Consider the following 20,610-nt stretch of genomic DNA (forward strand, 5'->3'; position numbering starts at 1 on the left):
TGCAATTCTGGTCTCCTTCCTATCGGAAAGATGTGAAACTTGAAAGGGTTCAGAAAAGATTTACAAGGATGTTGCCAGGGTTGGAGGATCTGAGCTACAGGGAGAGGCTGAACAGGTTGTGGCTGTTTTCCTTGGAGCGTTGGAGGCTGAGGGGTGACCTTAGAGAGGTTTACAAAATTATGAGGGGCATGGATAGGATAAATAGGCAAAGTCTTTTCCCTGGGATCAGGGAGTCCGGAACTAGAGGGCATAGGTTTAGGGTGAGAGGGGAAAGATATCAAAGAGACCTAAGGGGCAACTTTTTTACGCAGAGGGTGGTAAGTGTATGGAATGAGCTGCCAGAGGAAGTGGTGGAGGCTGGTACAATTGCAACATTTAAGACGCATTTGATGGGTATGTGAATAGGAAGGGTTTGGAGGGATATGGGCCAGGTGCTGGCAGGTCGGGCTAGATTGGGTTGGGATATCTGGTCGGCATGGACGGGTTGGACCGAAGGTCTGTTTCCATGCTGTACATCTCTATGACTCTATATTGCAAAACAATCCATGACAAAGATAGCAAAATAACTTTTACAGTGAACAAACTGGTTGACAAGTTTATTTCTGAAAATAATAGAAATTTTATAATTCTAAGGTATAAAAGAATCTAATCCTGGTATTATCTTTCCCTACTCCAACCCTTAAACTAGGAAACCATCACATGTATGAAATGGGACCCTTTAGGGATGATGCTATTGACTTGTGCCAAAGAAAACACTGTCAAACTTTGGAGTTTTATTTCTGGAACCTGGCAGTGTCTGCATAAACTATCTCATCTGGCTATGGTAAATACTGTCGCCTGGTGTAGTCAACTAGGTAAAGGTTTCAAGTTGCAGCTCATGTTGGCCAGGTGGGTATAACTTTTTATTCATTCAACCCCATTAATTGTTGGTGAAAATGTTTGACCTCAATAAATAGATAATGTTTATTTGGTTAGGAGTTGATCCTGAAAATGTTATTTTGATCAACTTCAAGGATATTGTTATGGAATGGACGGTACGGTGGCTCAGTGGTTAGCACTGCTGCCTCATAGCCCCAGGGACCCGGGTTCGATTCCCACTTCGGGCAACTGTCTGTGTGGAGTTTGCACATTCTCCCCGTGTCTGCATGGGTTTCCTCCGGGTGCTCCAGTTTTCATCCCACAGTCCAAAGATGTGCAGGTCAAGTGAATTGGCCATGTTAAATTGCCCATAGTGTTAGGTGCATTAGTCAGGGGTAAATATAGGGTTGGGGAATGGGTCTGGGTGGGTTGCTTTTCGGAGGGTCGGTGTGGACTTGTTGGGCTGAAGGGCCTTTTCCCATACTGTTGGGAATCTAATCTTTAAAAAAAAATTTCCATGATGATGATTCACTATATCACAATACCATGTCCAAATGCTGTACGTTTACTTGCAACGGTATTATTTATAAATAATGTTATTCTGTTAAACCTACTGGGTTTCTGATGCAGTGTTTAGATTTATGGAGCTAAATGGTTGAAGGGTCCAAATATCTGATCTCTTAGACCTAGTTTAATTTGAGACTGTTGGGGAGGAGATGAACCATATGACTTGCAAAATATTTTTAAGAAACACGCATGCAATGTCAAACTGTGAAATGGAAGCGAGCAGAGATATTTAGCATAGACAGGACATTGCAGAGGAGAATTATTGGGAACGGCTTTATGATTAGTGGAGCAGTATGGTGGCTCAGTGGTTAGCACAGCTGCCTCACAGCGCCAGGGAGCCAGGTTCGATTCCAGCCTCGGGCGACTGTCTGTGTGGAGTTTGCATATTCTCCCTGTGCTCCGGTTTCCTCCCACAATCCAAAGCTAGGTGAATTGACCATGCAAAATTGCCCATAGTGTTCAGGGATATGTAGGTTAGGTGCATTAGTTAGGGGTAAATATAGAGTAATAGGTTCTGGAAATGGGTCTAGGTGTGTTACTCTTTGGAGGATCAGTATGGACTTGTTTGGCCGAAGGGCCTGTTTCCACACTGTAGAAATTCTATTCTATAAATTTCTAATGTGGTGTGGTTGGAAGTGGGAGGGTGTTGTGTGAGCACTCTGCCAACTCCCTGTCTTCTCCAAAAACAAAACCTGTGCTGAAAGCCTATGGTCATTCTCAAACAAATTGCTCGCTAACAAATATGATTGTTCACCTAGGAAATTCCATGTCGCAGGCAATTGAGTTCTGTGGGTCCTGATGATCCTGACCCTGGAGTTGATTCTCCAACTACTGGGAGATGGAATTGGTCCCTGTGCTTGAAATAGATATCATTCCTTTCTCTTGTTCGTTTTCTATACTTCTGCTTGCGATCAGGTGTTCTCAAAGAATTGTGTCCCTTGATATAGGAACTTTCTCCAAGTGGGTTTCTTCTGAGCCAGGATCTCTCAAGCATTGACATCTATGTTGCATTTCTTGAGAGAAACCTTCAGGGAGCCTTTGAAATGCTTCCTTTATCCTCATTTTGTTCCAGTACATTCCTTGGGCTAGGTGAAGATGATTTGCTTTAGCAGTTGAAACTTGGCTGACGCAATGGAATTGGTTTCAGATGATCATATAAAAGTCACCATGGTCTTAATGGAAAGGACTATTCTGTCATTGGAGAGAAATGACTTGTAGTGGTTTAACCTCAGGTTCACTGTGCCTCAGGTGAGGGGAGAAATTGAGGAGGGCCCTTCATGGTAACCTCATGGTAGCCAAATAATGACCATTTAAGGATCTCCTCTGGTTTGCCTGGTATGAGGCCCACCTGCAATTTTCACCATTTGGCATACACAATGAGTGAGTAATCCTGAACTTGCACCTTTACAGTTTGGGGAGTAAGAGGAAGGTCACTTAATGAAAATCACTCAGTGCCTGATTAGGATCCAGTGCCCAGACTGAAAGAGTTCCTCTCAGAACCCTCCCACTTGGTGCTGACCCCTATCAGCAAAACCCTTGTACAGTAATCGATTGGCAAAACAGCTATCAGGCTTTGATTGTAATTTCTTCCTTAGGTAGACCCATTGCTGCTCACTTAAGTGCCTGAAAGACATTTAAAGCCTTCCTTTTTCCAGCCAGAGGCTTTGACTCCTTTTTCCCAGGCATTCCTTTCCAAACAATAGTTTGTCCTTGTCATTTCACCTCAGGTAACAGTTTATTCCAGAAAAAGTTATTGTTGATTTTTTAAAACCATGAACAGTGACTGTAAGTTCTGAAGTTTACAGTTTCACATCACATTTTTCCAATTTATATTCCATCTGCCAAGTTCTTGCTTATTCACAGCCTGTTCAAAGCTGTGTTGATCTTCCTAATACCACACATTCCCACTTAGTTTTGTGTTATCTATGAGCTTGGAAATGTTAAATTTACCCTCAGATCAAAATCATTGATCCAAATAGGATTACGCAATTTTGTCCCTCGAGCTTATTCGCCATTTGATATGATCATAGCTAATCTCATCTTGCTCTCAACTCCCTTTCCTGCTCAGTCTCCATAATCTTTCAACTCATTACTAATTAAAAATCTGTCTGTCTCCTCACATTTACTCTCTGTCCCAGCAGCCACTACACTCTGCAGTAGTGAATTCCATACATTTACAACACTTAGGGAGAATTAATTTTACCTCATCCCAGTTTTAACTCTACTACCCCTAAAACTATGATCTCCCTCATGAAGATTGTTCCACATAAGGAAGCACCCTTTCAAATCTACTTTGTCAATCCCCTTTAGCATTTTATATACTTCAATTAGATTTCCCCTCATCCATCTAAACTCCAAAGTTTATTCACCATCATCGAAAGTATAGGCTAAACTGCCCAATCTCTCTTCATGAGACAAATCCCTCATCTCCGGAATCAATCTCATGAACCTCATCTGAATTGCCTCCAATGTGACAACATCTCCCCTGAAGTAGGAAGACCAAAATTGTGCACAGTACTCCTGGTGTGATCTCACTAATGGCTTGTACAGTATTTTCTTTTAGCAATAGTTGCCAAAATTCCATTTGTCTCCCTGATTACCTGCTGTACCTGATACTAATTTCCTGCAATTCATGCACAAAGGCATCCAGATCCCTCTGAATAGTTACTTAATTACTTAATAAATAGTTTTTCTATTCCTCTGACCAAAATGGAAAGTGTCTCAATTCTCACATATAAATAGTGAAAAGCTGGGAATCATATGCTGAACTTTGAGCTGCCCACCAGTAACAGCTTGACAACATAATGGTCCATTTATTCCTGTTGTCTGTTTTCTGACTGTTAGCCAATCCTTAATCCATGCAGTACATTACCCATGTGTTTTAACTTTGTTAACCACTCTATTTTAGAGGATGTTATCAAAGGTATTCTGAAAGTCTAAGCATCCACCAACTTCCTTTTATTAATTCTATTAACGACATAATCAACAGATGCCAACAGACTGAGCAGACACGATTTTCTATTCATGAATCCATTCAGCCTAAGAACACAAAGTGCTGGAGAACCTCAGCAGGTCTGGCAGCATCTATGGAGAGAGAAACAGACTCAGGTCTATCGGTCTATCATTTCCTGTTCCCCTCATTCTTTAAATAATGGAGTGACATGTACTACCTTCCATTTGACAGGAAACAATTAGTATTTATAAAATTTTGGAAGATGATCGTCAACGTATCCACTGTCTCCGTAACTACCTCTCTCTTTACTCTATCGTATGGTTGTCACTTATCCCTCAAGGTTCTTTTACATCAACATTATTAGCCCGTTTTTATTACAGAAAACTAGATCTAAAATAGCCTGTCATGTTGTCAGTTCTACGACATATTGTTCTAGAAACTTGTTCTAAAAAATTACGCAGGCTGCATGTGAAGTAACTCCACAAAGGCTGGCAGCCCATCACCACGTCGCCCTTTATTTACACATGCATATACATGAAACTGACCCGGCTCGCTTAGATCTGGTTCCAAGAGTGAATAGAACCCCTGACTCCTGTTTATATGTGTCAGCCAGGAATCAGATTGGACCAGGTTAACAACCCCAATCAGGCAACTCGTAATCTATGAGATCCATGTGGCTGATCTCGTTCCATCACTACACCCCTCTAGGTCTAAGTCCTGAGATATAGGCTCATTCTTTTTCCTGTAGCTTCTCCTTGGGCTGGTTCCTCTGACTCTGCCTTGGATACTGGAGGCATGTACCACACTGTAGCCCACCTCTTGTCCCAGGAGCATCTTGGCCAAAAATCCTTGTCATCGGTTGGTATTGCATAGAGGCTACACCATCTGCCATGTCCATCTTGTCCTCAGAGGTTTATTTGATGCTAGGTGGAGGGGGAGAACTCTCAGTTCTGACAGCCTTGCCGCAGAATATGAGGGGCCGGGTATATTTTGCTCCTGCCCTGTTTGTGAGGTTGCAGCTTTCATGTGATCCACATTCTTGTTCAGGACTGCCTCTCCCACATGAACTTTGTACGTCATGGGACCTGATCTAGTGTCAACTATGCCAGTTGCCCATGCAGGGCCATTGCTGTGGTTTTGACACCAAATTTTGTTTCCTAAAGTAAACTCCCTCTCTCGATTAGGGGGATGTTATATCAGGGTTTGGCGTTTCTGATGCCATTTCAATGCTCAGGGCAATCACTCTTGGTCCTCATAACAATATACTGTCCTCTATGGTGATCTAGTCTTGCTGAGTCCAGAAAGGATCAATTCTGGTCGTGATGGCCCTTTTGTTTCCCCAAAACTGCCAGCTGTTTTAGTTTTGCCAGATCAGGATATTTTTGTGTCCACAGTCTGATATTGTCAGCAGTGACCAGAAGGGTATGCAGAAAATTTAAAACCAGAATGGGCTATTCAAATGGTGGCACCACCGGTGGCGAATCCACTAGTGGGAGGCAGCTCAAGGCATCTGCTGCACAGTGTTCCAATTTGTAATTGTACACACTCAGAATAAGAGTCCACCACTGAATTCAACCTGAAGCTATGGCTGGCACAGCCCTGTCCATTTAAGTAGCCCTTGCAGGGATTTGTGGTCCATTTGGGGCGGCTCAGTGGTTAGCACTGCTGCCTCACAGCACCAGGGTCCTAGGTTCGATTCCCGCCTTGGGCGACTGTGCAAACTCCACACAGACATTCTCTGTGTCTGTTTGGGTTTCCTCCGGGTGCACCGGTTTCCTTCCACAGTCCGAAGATGCGTAGGTCAGGTGAATTGGCCATGGTAAATTGCCCATAGTGATAGGTGCATTAGTCAGAGGGGGGTGGGTTACTCTTCGGAGGGTTGGTGTGGACTGGTTGGGCCAAAGGGCCTGTTTCTGCACTGTAGGGAATCTAACCTAATCTAATCATTACTGTTACAAATCTACATTTGTAAAGGAATTGGGGGAGTGCTCTCACACCAAGAATGACTGCCAAACATTCCTCCTTCATCTGGGCATATCTTCATTCAGCATCAGCTAAAATCCGGGAAGTAAGTTATTGGGCGTTCCTCTCCGCTGCGCCACCGGTGAGCCAACGCTACCATGATAGCATATAGGGAAGCATCGCATGTCAGCACCGCATCTCGCTTGGGATCGTAATGTGACAATAGCTGCTTCTTCACTTCCCTAAAGGTTTACATCTTGGCTACGAAACTGTATCCAAGTCTGACCCTTCTTCAGTAATGTAAGGGTGCCAGTATGGAGGCCAGGTTACTTTCAAATTTTCTGTACTAATTTACCAAACCAAGGAAAGAACTAAGCTCCGGTACAGACATGTGAGCTGGAGCACATTTGTTGTCCTCACTTTATCTTCCGATGGGTGTAACCTGGTCTTGTTGGCTCTGTAATCCAAGCAGATCACTTGGGGGTGCCTGGAACACATTTTTCCCTCCTAAGACATACTCCCCTGTCTTGAAGGAACATTTAAGCACTATGTCTAAGTTCCCATTTATTAGCATGTCATCCAAATAAAATGTGACTTGGAATAGACCTCGTAAAGTGTTCTCCATCGTCTGCTGGAAAAATGGCACAGGCTGATGATACCCCAAAAGGCAGTGTTGTATATTGGTAAAAGCCGTTCTAGGTATTAAGTGCCTTAATTAGTCATTAGGTATTAATTGTAGCATATTTCTGGGGATCCTCATCTCACTACAATTGCAGATACACATGACTCATGTTCTAGCTTTGTAAAGAACAGCCCCCCTGCCAGTTTTGCAAAGAAGTCCTCTGTGCAAAGGATTGGGTATTTATCCAGTTGCAAAAAGTGGTTTATCGTTTGTTTAAAGACCCACAACAGCAAACTGATCCATCGGGGGACTTCATAATTGATATGGCCAGTGCTGCCCACTCTGCAAACTGTACTGATTTGATGATTCCTTTGCTTTCCAGTCTCCTGACGTCTGCCTCTACTTTTGTATGTGAGGCAAATAGAACTGGGCAGGCTGTACAGAATCATGGAATTGCTTCTTGTTCAATATATGAGGTGGCCTTGGCCCATTTGATATCCCTCGACCTTCCTAAAATATGTCCAGGTTGGGATTTTACTCAGGCAGTCATTTTCTAATCAAAAAATGTTAAGCCAGTCAATTTGAATCTTTCTCAACCAATTTCACCCCATCAAGCTTGGGCCCGAGCCTTGTACTACAATCAGTGTTAATTGAGCCAGCTGCTTCTCATAAGAGACCGGAACTGAAGTTGTACCCCCAATCTGTAGGGTTTCCCTGGCACAGGTTCTCAGCCTGGCCAAGGTTTTATGTAAACTTGAGAGTTGGAATCGAAAGTGAATTTTGGTAAAGACTGGCTCTGCAATCACTGAGACAGCTGTGCTCGTATCGATCTTCATTAGAACTGGGTGACCATTTAAGCAGAAATCTTTTTGATTGGTTCTGATTTGGATTTTGCTAAGCAGTTTAATTATTCTAACTAGTTGTAGGTGGGCTCTCCAGGGTTACACTCTCCTGGATACAGGCCTGTGGAACTTTTATATTGTTTCGAGTCCACATACCAGCAGCAACTACAATGGCCTGCTGAGCTGGATCCTCAAGAAAATTTTAACCATTTGGCCCGAGCTTGGATTTGTTTTGGTGGTTTGCTGTGCGCTGACCTAGCGTTCCATTCCTGATGAAGGGCTCCGGCCAGAAACATTGATTCTCCTGCTCCTCAGATACTGCCTGACCTGCTGTGCTTTTCCAGCAACACACTCTTGACTTCCTCTGTTCAGCCTCTGTCCTTAGTAAGGCTACTCTCAAGTGGTGTTCCCCAAGCTCAGTCAGTCCAGTGAGGCCCATTGGCATACGCTATAACTCATATGTTCCACTTGCTGCATTTTCTCACGACCATGTCAGCTGTGAAGTCCAGTTGGGCTTCAGCTAGTAGGCACTTTTGTCTGGTCACATCATTAATCCCACATCCGAAACAGTATCTCAACATCTCACTTAGGGTCAAACCAAAACCACATGCATGTCACTTTAACCTTGTCACAAATCCCGTTATGGATTCCCCTAGTTCTCAAATTGCTGAGTACAACTAAAAGCATCGCAGAATTAGAGCAGTCTTGGCGTCTTAATCCTTACATAATTCGATCAGTTCTAGAAAGGTTTAGTATCTGGTGCTTCAGTGAAAGTTAAGCTCCTAATGATCAAGAAACCTCTGGGTCCACAGAGCAGATTTACACATTGCTTTTTGTCTACCCCATAGTCATTTGCCCAGAAAAAGAAAAACACATTCTTTCTCCCTGTAATAGGCCCAGTCTTTGACAGCAGGATCAAATGAGTCAAGCTTCCCAAATAGCAGCATGACACCAGAAATGTTTATCCCAACTCAAAGACAACTGTTGCGAATGAATCCCTTCCTGGAGTGGAGGGCTGTTTTTCGTTCGTTTGCCACTGAAATAATTCCATGAAGGACAGTATCCCATCACCAAATCACCCTTCATTTGCACATATTTATACATGGCACTGACCCAATTAGCTCAGAGCTGGCTCCAAGAGTAAGCAGAACCCTGACACTCCTCTTTATGGGTCAGCCAGGACTTCCTGACTGGACCAGGTTAACAGCCCCAATCAGGGAACTCACATTCTGAGATTCGCCTGGCTGAATTTGTTCCAATCACTATAACATGCTTTTCTATTCACCTGATTGATGCCACACTCCACATTGCTACTCATGAGAGAAAAGAAAGGTGATTGAGAGGTGACTTAAGTGAGGCATAAAAGATAATCAGAGAGTTAGATCGGGTGGACAGTGAGAGCCTTTTTCCTGAAATTGTGATGACTAACACGAGAGGACATAGCTTTAAATTGAGGGGTGATAGATATAGGACAGATGTCAGAGGTGGTTTCTTTACTCAGAGGGTAGTAGGGATGTGGAATGCCCTGCTTGCAACAGGAGTAGACACTCAAACTTTAAGGGCATTTAAATGGTCATTGGATAAACATATGGATGAAAATGTAATAGTGTAGGTTAGATGTGCTTCACATTGGTTCCACAGGTTGGCACAACATCAAGGGCCGAAGGGCCCGTATACTGCGCTGTAATGTTCTATGTTTGTGTGACTGGAGGCCAGTATCCAGTGGTATACTGTGTCTGTGTTGGGACTTTTATTGTTTGTTCATATATTCATCACAATTTAAATAAGAATGTGGGGAGATGGGAAGTCAGTTTGCAGATCACGCAAAGTCTGATCAGGAGGTTGACAGTGAGGAAGTAGGCCTTTTAGGAGGATGTAAATGAATTTGTTAGAAAGGCAGATTAATGACAGATGGATTTTATCTTCGATGAGTGTGAGGTGATGCATTTTGGAAAAAGGAGCAAGACTTAATGTGGGCTGCACGGTGGCACAGTGGTTAGCACTGCTGCCTCACAGTGCCAGGGACCCGGGTTTGATTCCACCTCAGGCGATTGTCTGTGTGAAGTTTGCACATTCTCCCTGTATCTGCATGGGTTTCCTCCGAGTGCACCGGTTTCTTCCCACAATCCAAAGATGTGCAGGTCAAGTGAATTGGCAGTATTAAATTGTCCATTGTGTTAGGTGCATTAGTCAGGGGTAAATATAGGGTAGGGGAATGGGTCTGGTGGGTTACTGTTCAGAGAATTGGTGTGGACTTGTTAGGTCAAAGGGCCTGTTTCCATACTGTAGGGTATCTAATCTAATTAATGAATGGCAAGACACTAGGAAGCTCAGAGGAACAGAAAGATCTTTAGATGTTTGTCCACAGACTTCTGGAGGAATCTGGGCAGGTTAATTGGGGTAGTTAAGGCATTCACCTTTACCATAATAGTACAGATTATTCGAGCAGAGAGATTTTGTTGGAGCTGTACAGCAGAGAAGGCTGAAGGGGGCATCTGATAGAGGTATACGAGATTGAGGGGCATGGTCAGTGGTTAAAAAATAAGGAGGCATAATGTTAAGGCCAGAGGCAGAGGATTTAGAGGTTACTTGAGGGGAATAAAAATTTTCATAGGGTCTAGAATGCACTGCATGGGAGGATAGTTGAGGTCTTTAATTGAAGTATCATTATATTCACGGCTATCGGCCTGTGCAGGAAAGTGGAACTAATGTCGATTTTGTGTATTTTTGGAGATATAGACTCAAGAGGCCAAAGACCTCTTCTGTACTTTATGATTCTATGTTTGTTCACCGTTAATAATTATTTTATGAATAACAAAGCCTCTATGAAGTACTTTTATTCTGAATTGCAGTCATTCAGGTACATTAATCGTTTTGATGGCTTAATGAGGAAGTTACACATTTGTGGAATAGTGAGACTCAATTATTGTCGCAGTCTTCCCAGTTGAGTCATGACACCTGTTTGGATAATCCAATCACTCATGAAGTTTAGATATTTTAACAAAGGAAGCTGTTGTATACTGTCACTAAAACAATTTGCCGGTCTAATTAGCATCTTCTATATCTATGAATTGTGCACATGGGTTAATAGTGGTGCAGACACTGATGAACTCTGATCAATCTTTCTATTGCTGGCATTTTCTGTTGTCTCTGGGCCAATTTAGTGACTCATCAAAAAGGTAGAACACCTTTCAACACTTGTTACCATCTCCTTCAAAGAATTCCTTTACTTTTAGTTTACGACTTCATTAATTAACATCCACATGTATATTTGATACAAAAGAAATATCAGAAGCTGCAACTAGCTGTTGTCAATTTGAATATGTTTACAGATTAGCAAAGTCTTTGTTGATCTCTAAGTGTCTTGAAGAGAGTTTGATAGTACAATATTTTCAATAAAATGTCATGTGTTATCTCTTGCTAGTGGATGTCAGAATGGTTTGGTGTGTGTCTGGACTGTCCCGCAAGAGGTTTTCAAGGTTTCTCAGTCCACTTCCAGCAGCTCTGATGAATGGTGGGAACAAGAATCCAAGAATGAAGTGAAGGTAACACTATTACTAGCATCTCCAGCAGGTATTTCATTTTCCTTGCTAGCAAAGGATAGCTAGTTGGTTTCTGAAGAAACACTTCACATCTATGTGATGTTGGTCAGTCTAATAATATCCTGTCAAGAGAATATCTGCTGCCAGTGTTCTTTTTAACGTTTGATCTTTACTATTGGTAGATGTAGAGGTGGGTATGGCTTTAATTCTATCCAAATTGCGGCCAGTGAACAGTTACAATCCCCCTAATTACTTACTGGCCAGAAAACCACCAGATCACAGGTGTTTAGGATTTTAAGCTTGCTCAACTGACAAGCAGAAAGGGTACACGCCAAAGATGTTCAAGTTTGTCTTGCATATGTGCATACAGGTCCCAATGGCAATTTAAGTGCACATTGAGTGAGGAGTTGCTGCTGCTCTGCCACCAAGCTCAATCAGGTCAACAAATGGTCATCTCCAATGAGGCCAAATCAGTGAATATTTTCCAAAGAAGAGCTGCATTGAACGCAATACATTAACTCTGTTTCCCTCTCCACAGATGCTATCAGACATGCTGAGTTTCTCCAGCACTACTTGTGTTTATTTCAGATCTCTGGCATCTGCAGTAAACATTTTTCTCTCTCAAGGTTTGTGTGAAGATTTGTAGCTCGGGTGCCAGGTTGTTGTAGTTGTGGGTTTGTTCACCGAACTGGGAAGTTGATTTGCAGACATTTCGTCCTCTGTCTAGGTGATACCTTCAGTGCCTTGGAGCCTCCTGTGAAGTACTGCTGTACTGTATCTTCTGGAATTTATTTGGTTATATTTCTGCTGCTTCTGGTTGCCGGTTCCAGCTGTTGGTTATAGTAGCCGGTATATTGGGTCCAGGTTTATGTGCTTGTTGATAGAGTTTGTGGATGAATGCCGGGCTTCTAGAAATTCTCTGGCTGTCCTCTGTTTGGCTTGTCCTATGATTGTTGTGTTGTCCCAGGCGAATTTGTGGACCCTGTTTTCTGTGTGTATGGCTACTAGTGATGGCTGGTCATGGTATTAGTGGCTGGTTGGTGTTCATGGATGCAGATTGCCAGCTGTCTGCCTGTTTGTCCTATATAGTATTTCGTGCAGTGTTTGCATTGAAACTTGTAAATTATGTTTGTCTTGTACTTGATGGGGATAGGGCCTTTTGTCCTGGTGAGTTGTGTGAGTGTGGCTGTCAGTTTATAGGCTGTCATGGATCCAAGTGGTCAGAGAAGTCTGGCTGTCAGTCCAGAGAGATTTTTTTTTATAGGGTAGCGTGGCTAGTGAGTTAGGTCATGGCATGTCCTCGTCGCTTTGTTTATCTGTAAGGCATCTGTGCATGAAGTTGTGGGGATATCTGTTCTTGGTGAACACTCTGTAGAGGTGTTCTTCTTCTCTTTGTAGATCGGGAGTGCTGCAGTGTGTTGTAGCCCTTTTGAGGAGAGTCCTAATGCAGCTTTTCGTGTGTGTCCGGGTGTTTGCTGTTGTAGTTCAGGATCTGGTCAGTGTGTAAGGCTTTCCTGTACACTTTTGTGGTGCATTCACCGTACTGTGTTCGTCCTACCATCTCATCCGGGAATGGGAGTTGATTGTTGGTTTCCTCTCTCATAATTCTGATCCCTGTGAGCATGCTGTTGATAATTCAGTGTGTGTTCTCGATTTCTGTTCTCTTAATAATAAAAATGTCATCCACATATCTGATTCAGAGTTGGGGTTGGATTTGGATTTATGGGAGGGGTGTTTGTTCCAGTCTTTGCATCACTGTTTCTGCTATGAGCCCAGAGATAAGTGAGCCCATATGTGTTCCATTGATCTATTCATATATTTTGTTGTTGAATGTGAAGTGTGTCATCAAGCACAGGTCTAGTCAGTCCCTGGTTCACAGGGATCAGATTTACGAGAGAGAAGGAAACCAACAATCTACTCTCATTCCTGGATGAGATGGTAGGACGAACACAGAATGGTGAATGCACCACAAAAATGTATGTAAAAGTGTACACACACTGACCAGATCCTGAACTACAACAGCAACCACCCGGACACACACGAAAAGCTGCATTAGGACCCTGCTCAAAAGGGCTACAACACACTGCAGCACTCCCGATCTACAAAGAGAAGAACACCTCTACAGAGTGTTCACCAAGAACAGATATCCCCACAACTTCATCCGCAGATGCCTTACAGACAAACAAAGCGACGAGGACATGCCATGACCTAACTCACTATCCACGCTACCCTATAAAGAAAAATCTCTCTGAACTGACAGCCAGACTTCTCCGACCACTCAGATCCATGACAGCCTATAAACTGACAGCCACGCTCAGACAACAACTCACCAGGACAAAAGACCCTACCCCATCATGTGCAACACAAACATAATTTACAAGAGCCCATGCAAACACTGCACGAAACACTATATAGGACAAACAGGCAGATGATTAACGAACATGAACACCAACCAACCACTAAATGCCACAACCAGCTATCATTAGTAGCCATAAACACTGATGACAAGGACCATAAATTCGACTGAGGCAACACAGCGATCATAAGACAAGCTAAACGGAGGACAGCCAGAAAATTTCTAGAAGCACAGCACTTGTCCACGGGCTCCATCAACTAACACAGACCGAGACCCAATATACCAGCCACTACAACGAACAACCAAAACCGGCAAACAGAAGCAGTAAGAATGGAACCAAATAAATTCCAGAAGAGACAGTACAGCAGCATTTTAGTGGAAGCTCCAAAGCACTGAAGATGTTACCTCGACAGGGGACGAAATGTCTGCAAATAAAATTCCCAGCTAGCTGAACATTTTTCTGTCCAGTATTTGGGCCTGAAGTAACATGAGTGCTCCACTGGATCCTACAAAGGAAGCTAATCCCTTGTCCCAATTCAGCTCACAGAACTGTGAGAAGTGCACTAATAGCATGTTGTTAAGCCCCAGTAGTTAGAATAGCTAGGGCATTTTATTTTTTCTGCAACAGGGTTTGAGTTTCAAAATCTCCTCATCCATTTAGAGTTAAAATTGGGGTCTTAGTTTCAGAACATTTAAAGTAGGAGGAAAGGTAGACCATTCAGCCTCTCAAGTCAACTCCACTGCTTAATAAGGTTACGACTGATTCATTTATGTTTTGAATTCCATTTTCCTATCTATCTCAATGACCTTTCATTCCCTCGCCTAATAATTTATCCGCCTTAAAAATATTCATTGACCCTGTCTCTACAACTTTCTGAAGGAGCGAGTTCAAAGTTGTACAATCCTCTGAGAGAAAAAAAGAAAGTCTTGTTCTCACATGGGATCTGTGGTAAGTTGGTAAGGTGGATAAGAAGTGGCGTAGTCATAGAAGACAAAGTAGTGGTAGAAGGGAATTATTCTGACTAGATATCTGTGACCAGTGGTGTTCTGCAGGGATCTGTGCTGGGACCCGCGTTGATTTGTAACATATAAATGATTTGGAGGAGAATCCAGGTGGCCTGATTTGTAAGTTTGCAGAAGACACAAAGATTCAGATGGCTGTGGATAGTGATGAGGATTGCCAGAGGATACAAAGGATGCAGATAGGCTGGAAACCTGGGCCCAGAAATAGCAGACAGAGTTTAATCCGGACAAAAAGGCTGTGGTGCATTTGGGAGATTTAATGCAGAAAGGAGGTATGCAGCAAATGGCAGAACCTTTAGTAGTATCAACATACAAGAGGGATCTAGCTATACAAGTTCACAGTTGCCTGAAAGTGGCAACACAAGTGGACAAGGTTGTCAAGCAGGTCGAAGGCATGTTTGCTTTTATCATTAGGGCATAAAATATAAAACTCAGCAAGTCATGTTGCAGTTGTACAGAACTTTAGAGAGGGTATACTTGAAGTATTGTGTACATTTCTGGTGACCATGCTACCAGAAGGATTTGGAGGCTTTGGAGAGAGTACAGAAATGGTTTACTGGGTTGTTGCCTGGTTTGGAAGATATTAACTGTGATGAAGGATTGGATACACTTAGTGTGTTTTCACTTGAACATCGAAGGATGCGGAGCAACCTGACCGAAATTTATAGAATTATCAGAAGCATTGGTGGAATGAATAGTCGGAACCTTGTTTTTAGGGTAGCAGTGTCAATCGCCAGGGAACGTTTGTTTAAGGTAAAAGGGGGTGAGAGGCAAGTGTTTTACATCGAGGATGTTAAGTGCCTGGAATACACTGCCGCAAGAGATGGTGGAGGTGGATATAATATCAATATTTAAGAGGCAACTTGATAGATATATAATCAAGGAATAGATTAATATGGACTGCATAGAGGCAAACAATTTTTAGTTTTGAAGGATATCATGTCGATGCAGGCTTGGTGGGCTGGAATGCCTGTTCGTATGCTATGTTTCAGTCCAAAAACTCAACCCCTAATTTTAAAATGGTGTTCCCACAAGAAGAAACATTATTTTCATGTCCACCTTGTCAAGACTGGTCAGCATCACATACAATCACATCACCCGTTTTCTCGACCGCGATGAAAACAAGCCTATGCTCATAAGACAGCCACCTGATTCCAGGTGTGCACCTATTAAACCTCTTCAGATCACTTTCATCACATTAATCCTTCCTTTAAATAAAGAGACCAAAACTGCAGGCAATATTTTAGATTTGGTCTCACTAATGTCCTGTAAAATAGAACTATAACATCTTACTTTTTAAGTTCACTTCCACTCATAATAATTTATAGCAACTCACTAGGCTTCATGATTAAGCACTGTACTTCCATTCTAATTGTTTGTGACTTGTGCACCAGAATACTTAAATCCCTTTCCATAATTGTTCTCCATTTAAATAATGCTCTGCTGTTTCATTCTTTCTACCTCAGTGAATTTCTTATTTTCCCACATTATAGAATCGTTACAGTGTGGAAACAGGCCATTTGGCCCATCGAATCCGCATATCCCATCTGGACCAATCCCCCCCCCGCCCACGCAGTTCCCACAACTAATCCACCTAGCCTGCACATCTCTGGACATAGGAGCAATTTAAGATATCCTCTGGCAATCCACCTAACCTTTGGACTGTAGGAGGAAACCAGAGCACTTCAAGGAAACCCACAAGACACAGGGAGAATGTGCAAACTCCACACTGACAGTCGTCCAGGGTGGAATCAAACCCGGATCCCTGGCATTGTGAGGCAGCAGTGCTAACCACTGAAACACTATGCCACCTCTATTATTATTCCCAATTATACTTCATCTGCCAGATTTGTTTCGAATGTGGGGTGCTGGAAAAGCACCGCAGGTCAGGCAGCATCCGAGGAGCAGGAAAATCAATGTTTCAGGCATAAGCCCTTCATCAGGAATCCTCACCTGCTATGCTTTTCCAGCACCACACTCGATTTCAATCTCCAGCATCTCCGGTCCTCACTTTCTCCCTGCCAGTTTTTTTTTACTCGTTCAACTTATCTTTATCCTCCTGCAAACTCCTTTTGTCACCTTTATACTTTCCTACCTGTCTTTGTGTCATCTGAAAATTTAGTTATCAGGGTTTTGTTCCCTTCATATAAGTAATTGATGTAAAATTTTTGTTCAGGCCCAGAACAGACCGCTGCAAAACTTTAACGGTCGTATCCTACCAATTAGATATGGACCTACTTATCCTCTCCTAGTTTCGGCCAACCAGCCAGTCTTCTATCTATACTAATATATTTGCTCGTGCACCATGTGCTTTTATTTTCTGCAATAACCTTGCATTTGGCATCCTATCAAATGCCTTCTGAGAATCCAAGTACAGTATGTCAGTAGGATTATCCAGGTTCAGGTTACTCCTTCGAAGAATATAGTGAACTGGTTAAATGATTTCCCCTCCACAAAACAATGTTGACTTTACCAATTACTTTCAGCTTTTCTAAATGTGCAGCTGCAGAACGAATTTTTAATTTTTGCTTAATGGATTACAATTGAGCTGCTTCTTTTTGATTCTGTGGAATGTGCCTTAATAAACCTCTAAATAGAAGTAACGCATCAATTGTCAAAGAATATCTGTGCCTTTATAAACTTTTTTTATATGAACAATCCTTGTCTTCTGTTATAATATATTTTAAAGAACATTATACTTAATGTTTGTATTTTAATTTTTATTATCATGGAATTTGAAGAGTGGATGTAAAAATGTCGGAGAGGCAGCGTGCATCTATCAACTGAAGGGGCACATCACTCCGGTGCGCACTGTAACCTTTAGCCCTGATGGACTGGTCTTAGTATCAGGGGGACTTGGTGGACTAATGAACATTTGGTCACTGCGGGTAAGAAGTTAGACTAACATGAATTGTGTTGTTTCTATTCTATTCTAAAGTGCTAGCTTATCAAAAATTAACTAAATTAGGAAATCTATCAAAAAAGCCTACAGTTTCTTCACTGAAATGGATTTTAATTATAACCTTCGAACTTGAATTTTCCACATCGTTTCATTGGTTTACACATATGGTATACTTTTTATGGTTTTCCATTTGATGAAAATGCTAAATAAAAAATCTAGTCTGTTTTTCACTTCATTTAAGTTTTGGAAGTTGCACAAAAAGTTATAATCAGAATTTTATGAACATAATGGACACGTTTGCCAGAGGTGGAGAAAGTGCCATAAAATTCCATGAGTGACTTTCTCCCTGTTGACCCACCCAACCTTGCCACAATTTTACAGGCAGTGAGTGAGACTAAAAGCTGCCCTTTAGGCCTTCGTGACCAATTGATGTCATTTAAAAGCCACTCCCCTCTTAGACCACAATTTGTTAAAGTAGGAGGAGAAGTGCAGGAAACCAGCAGGTTTGTGTACTTTGGCAGGAAAGATTGGTGGAGTTGAAGGTGGAGTGTTGGATAGCTCCTTCAAAAAGCCCCTTTTCTGAGTACCCCCTCAACCTGATTGTTACACCTGTCCTTCATTCCAGACTTGGGTCTGCGATGATCAAAAAACTGACTTTACATCTAGCTTCCACCTCTTTAGTTTGTGGGATAAAGTTAAAAATCATACAGCATCAGGTTATAGTCCAACAGGTTTATTTGGAAGCACTAGCTTTCAGAGCACTAGCTTTTTTGTTCCTAACCCAGGATGGTAGTGTGCTACAGAGTGTCGTGACAGGTACTGGTGCTATTCAGAATACAGCCTGGATTCCTGATGTTGGAGTTGCAACTTGTTCCAATAGGTCCAACAGGTTTATTTGGAAGCACTAGCCATCAGAGTGCCATTCCTCATCAGGTGGTTTCTGGGATAGATTGCAGTCCCATTATTGGCCACAATTCCCAATGGAGCTGCCAAAACATACCTCAGCTTTGAATGGTTCCAAGATAGCTGTCCAAACTGAGGTACATTACAACTGGTGACATCTCTTTTGATGGCAAGCAGGAAATACATTAAATCCTGCTCTATATCTGCACACCTGATCAGAAGTTCTTGTGTGCATCTTCAAAGTTGATTTCTTTAGTTTTTCCAAGGATTCTAATCATTGTTTCTGTTCAGACCTTCCTGAGACACTTCAATACTTGAAGATAAATCAGAATGGAGTATAAATGATCTCTATTTCCTAAATTTAACATTTACACAACTCTATTTCCTAAATTTAACATTTACACTTGGCTGCTTAAGAGTAAACATAGCTGCAAATTTGTTGTCTTCCCAGAAATAATCCAGTGACCCTTTCTCATTTACTTTTTCTTGTTCCTAACCCAGGATGGTAGTGTGCTGCAGAGTGTTGTGACAGGGTCTGGTGCTATTCAGAATACAGCCTGGATTCCTGATGTTGGAGTTGCAGCTTGTTCCAATAGGTCAAAGGTAGGGACCAGAACTCTGGCATTGTATGATGTACTTTTACAAATTCCCTGATATATGTTTGGACACTGAGAATTAAAGTTTTTAAAGTGACTGCTGATTAAATAATTTAAAACAGTTAGTCATCATTTAGGGTGCTCGAGATCAAGACTTTAAGACTCCTACATTTGGTTCGGTAGGATCCGTGCAGAAACAGGCCACTAGACCCAATAGATCTATGCCAATGTTTATACTCCAAATGAACCACTTCCAACCTTGCTTCATCTCGGGGTGTAACCGTATCTTTCTATACCCTTCTTCCAACATGTAGTTATCTATTTTTTTGCAAAATTGCATCTAATCCTCCATCATTCAATTTGGTGGTGAGTTCTGCATTCTCACCATTTCCTTACAAAAAAATTCTTAGATTTATTTATAATTATCATATTTACAGCCTTTGGTTTTGGCCTTGCTTGAACCAGAAACTTCTTTATGGTTATGCAAATGATGTAAATATTTTATTGCCATTCGATCTTGCCTTTTTCAAAGATAAGCTTCAAAGATAAGCAAAACAAATAGAGTGAGTGATCTCTTAATTGAATGACAGACAGCTTCCTTCATATGCAGTATTGTCATGACCAATCCCTAAACAAGGTTCCCCAATTTCCAGACGGGATACCGCAAATCATTAAATTCCTGGATGAGGATGGTTGAACTGGCTCCCTTTCTTCAATCACTTTCCCCCTCAGTTAGTCACAACAATGTTGATGCCTTTCTCCCATTCCAAATATATCTATGTTTTAATTGAAGCAGTTTAATTGGGCTTTCTTGATTTAAAGAAGAGTTTTTAAACACAACATAAATGTTGAGTAATAAGAAGCAAAATGTATAGACACACATTAAGGATTCATAAAAGTAATCATAAAATTGGAGAACACCAAGTGTTGAGATTGAAACTTAGCGTCAATTTCATGATCATTGGTTTATTTGAAGATTGAATGAGAATTTTTTTGTCATGGTTTCTTTCAGTGGTGGCTGGCTCAGTGCAAGAGGTGGTATTTTCACCTTCTTTATGTACTGTAGTATCAAATGGCTGTTCCCAAGGTGCAACTTTCACACTATGTTAGATCACATTGCATGTCGGGTTCCTAGTACATACAGACTAGCAGTAATCCCAGTTTTATATAGTCATTTTGGATATTGTATCACAGGTTGTTGACTGAAGCAAGGGAGGAAGTAGCAAGTGTGCTTGCAAGAACTTTCAATTCCTCTCTGGCTACAGGAGATGTGCTGGTAGACTGGAGGACAGCCAATGTTGTACCAATAAAGGGATAAAGCATGAAAGTACAGTCTGAGTCAGTCTAACCTCGCTAGTAGAGAAACTGTTTGAAGGAATTCTGAGCAACACAATTAATCTGCATTTGGAGAGAGACAGGGATTAATGAAGAACAGTCAGCATAGTTTTGTTAAGAGGAGATCTGTTCTGACCATCTTGATTGAA

General features: G+C 41.9%; 1 protein-coding gene across 1 annotated transcript in view; it reads left to right on the forward strand.

Moving 5' to 3' along the window:
- LOC122542642 (probable E3 ubiquitin-protein ligase HERC1) overlaps positions 1-20,610 on the forward strand; it is a gene marked incomplete at its 5' end in the record, with an annotated part of 215,948 nt that overhangs the window by 112,349 nt on the left and 82,989 nt on the right. The window contains 4 exons of the mRNA XM_043680638.1: positions 689-888; positions 11,229-11,349; positions 17,467-17,613; positions 19,032-19,133. Of these exons, the coding sequence (XP_043536573.1) occupies positions 689-888; positions 11,229-11,349; positions 17,467-17,613; positions 19,032-19,133 (570 nt within the window). The remainder of the gene's footprint in view (positions 1-688; positions 889-11,228; positions 11,350-17,466; positions 17,614-19,031; positions 19,134-20,610) is intronic.

This window comes from Chiloscyllium plagiosum, chromosome 40, assembly GCF_004010195.1.
Source record: "Chiloscyllium plagiosum isolate BGI_BamShark_2017 chromosome 40, ASM401019v2, whole genome shotgun sequence".
NCBI lineage: Eukaryota > Metazoa > Chordata > Chondrichthyes > Orectolobiformes > Hemiscylliidae > Chiloscyllium > Chiloscyllium plagiosum.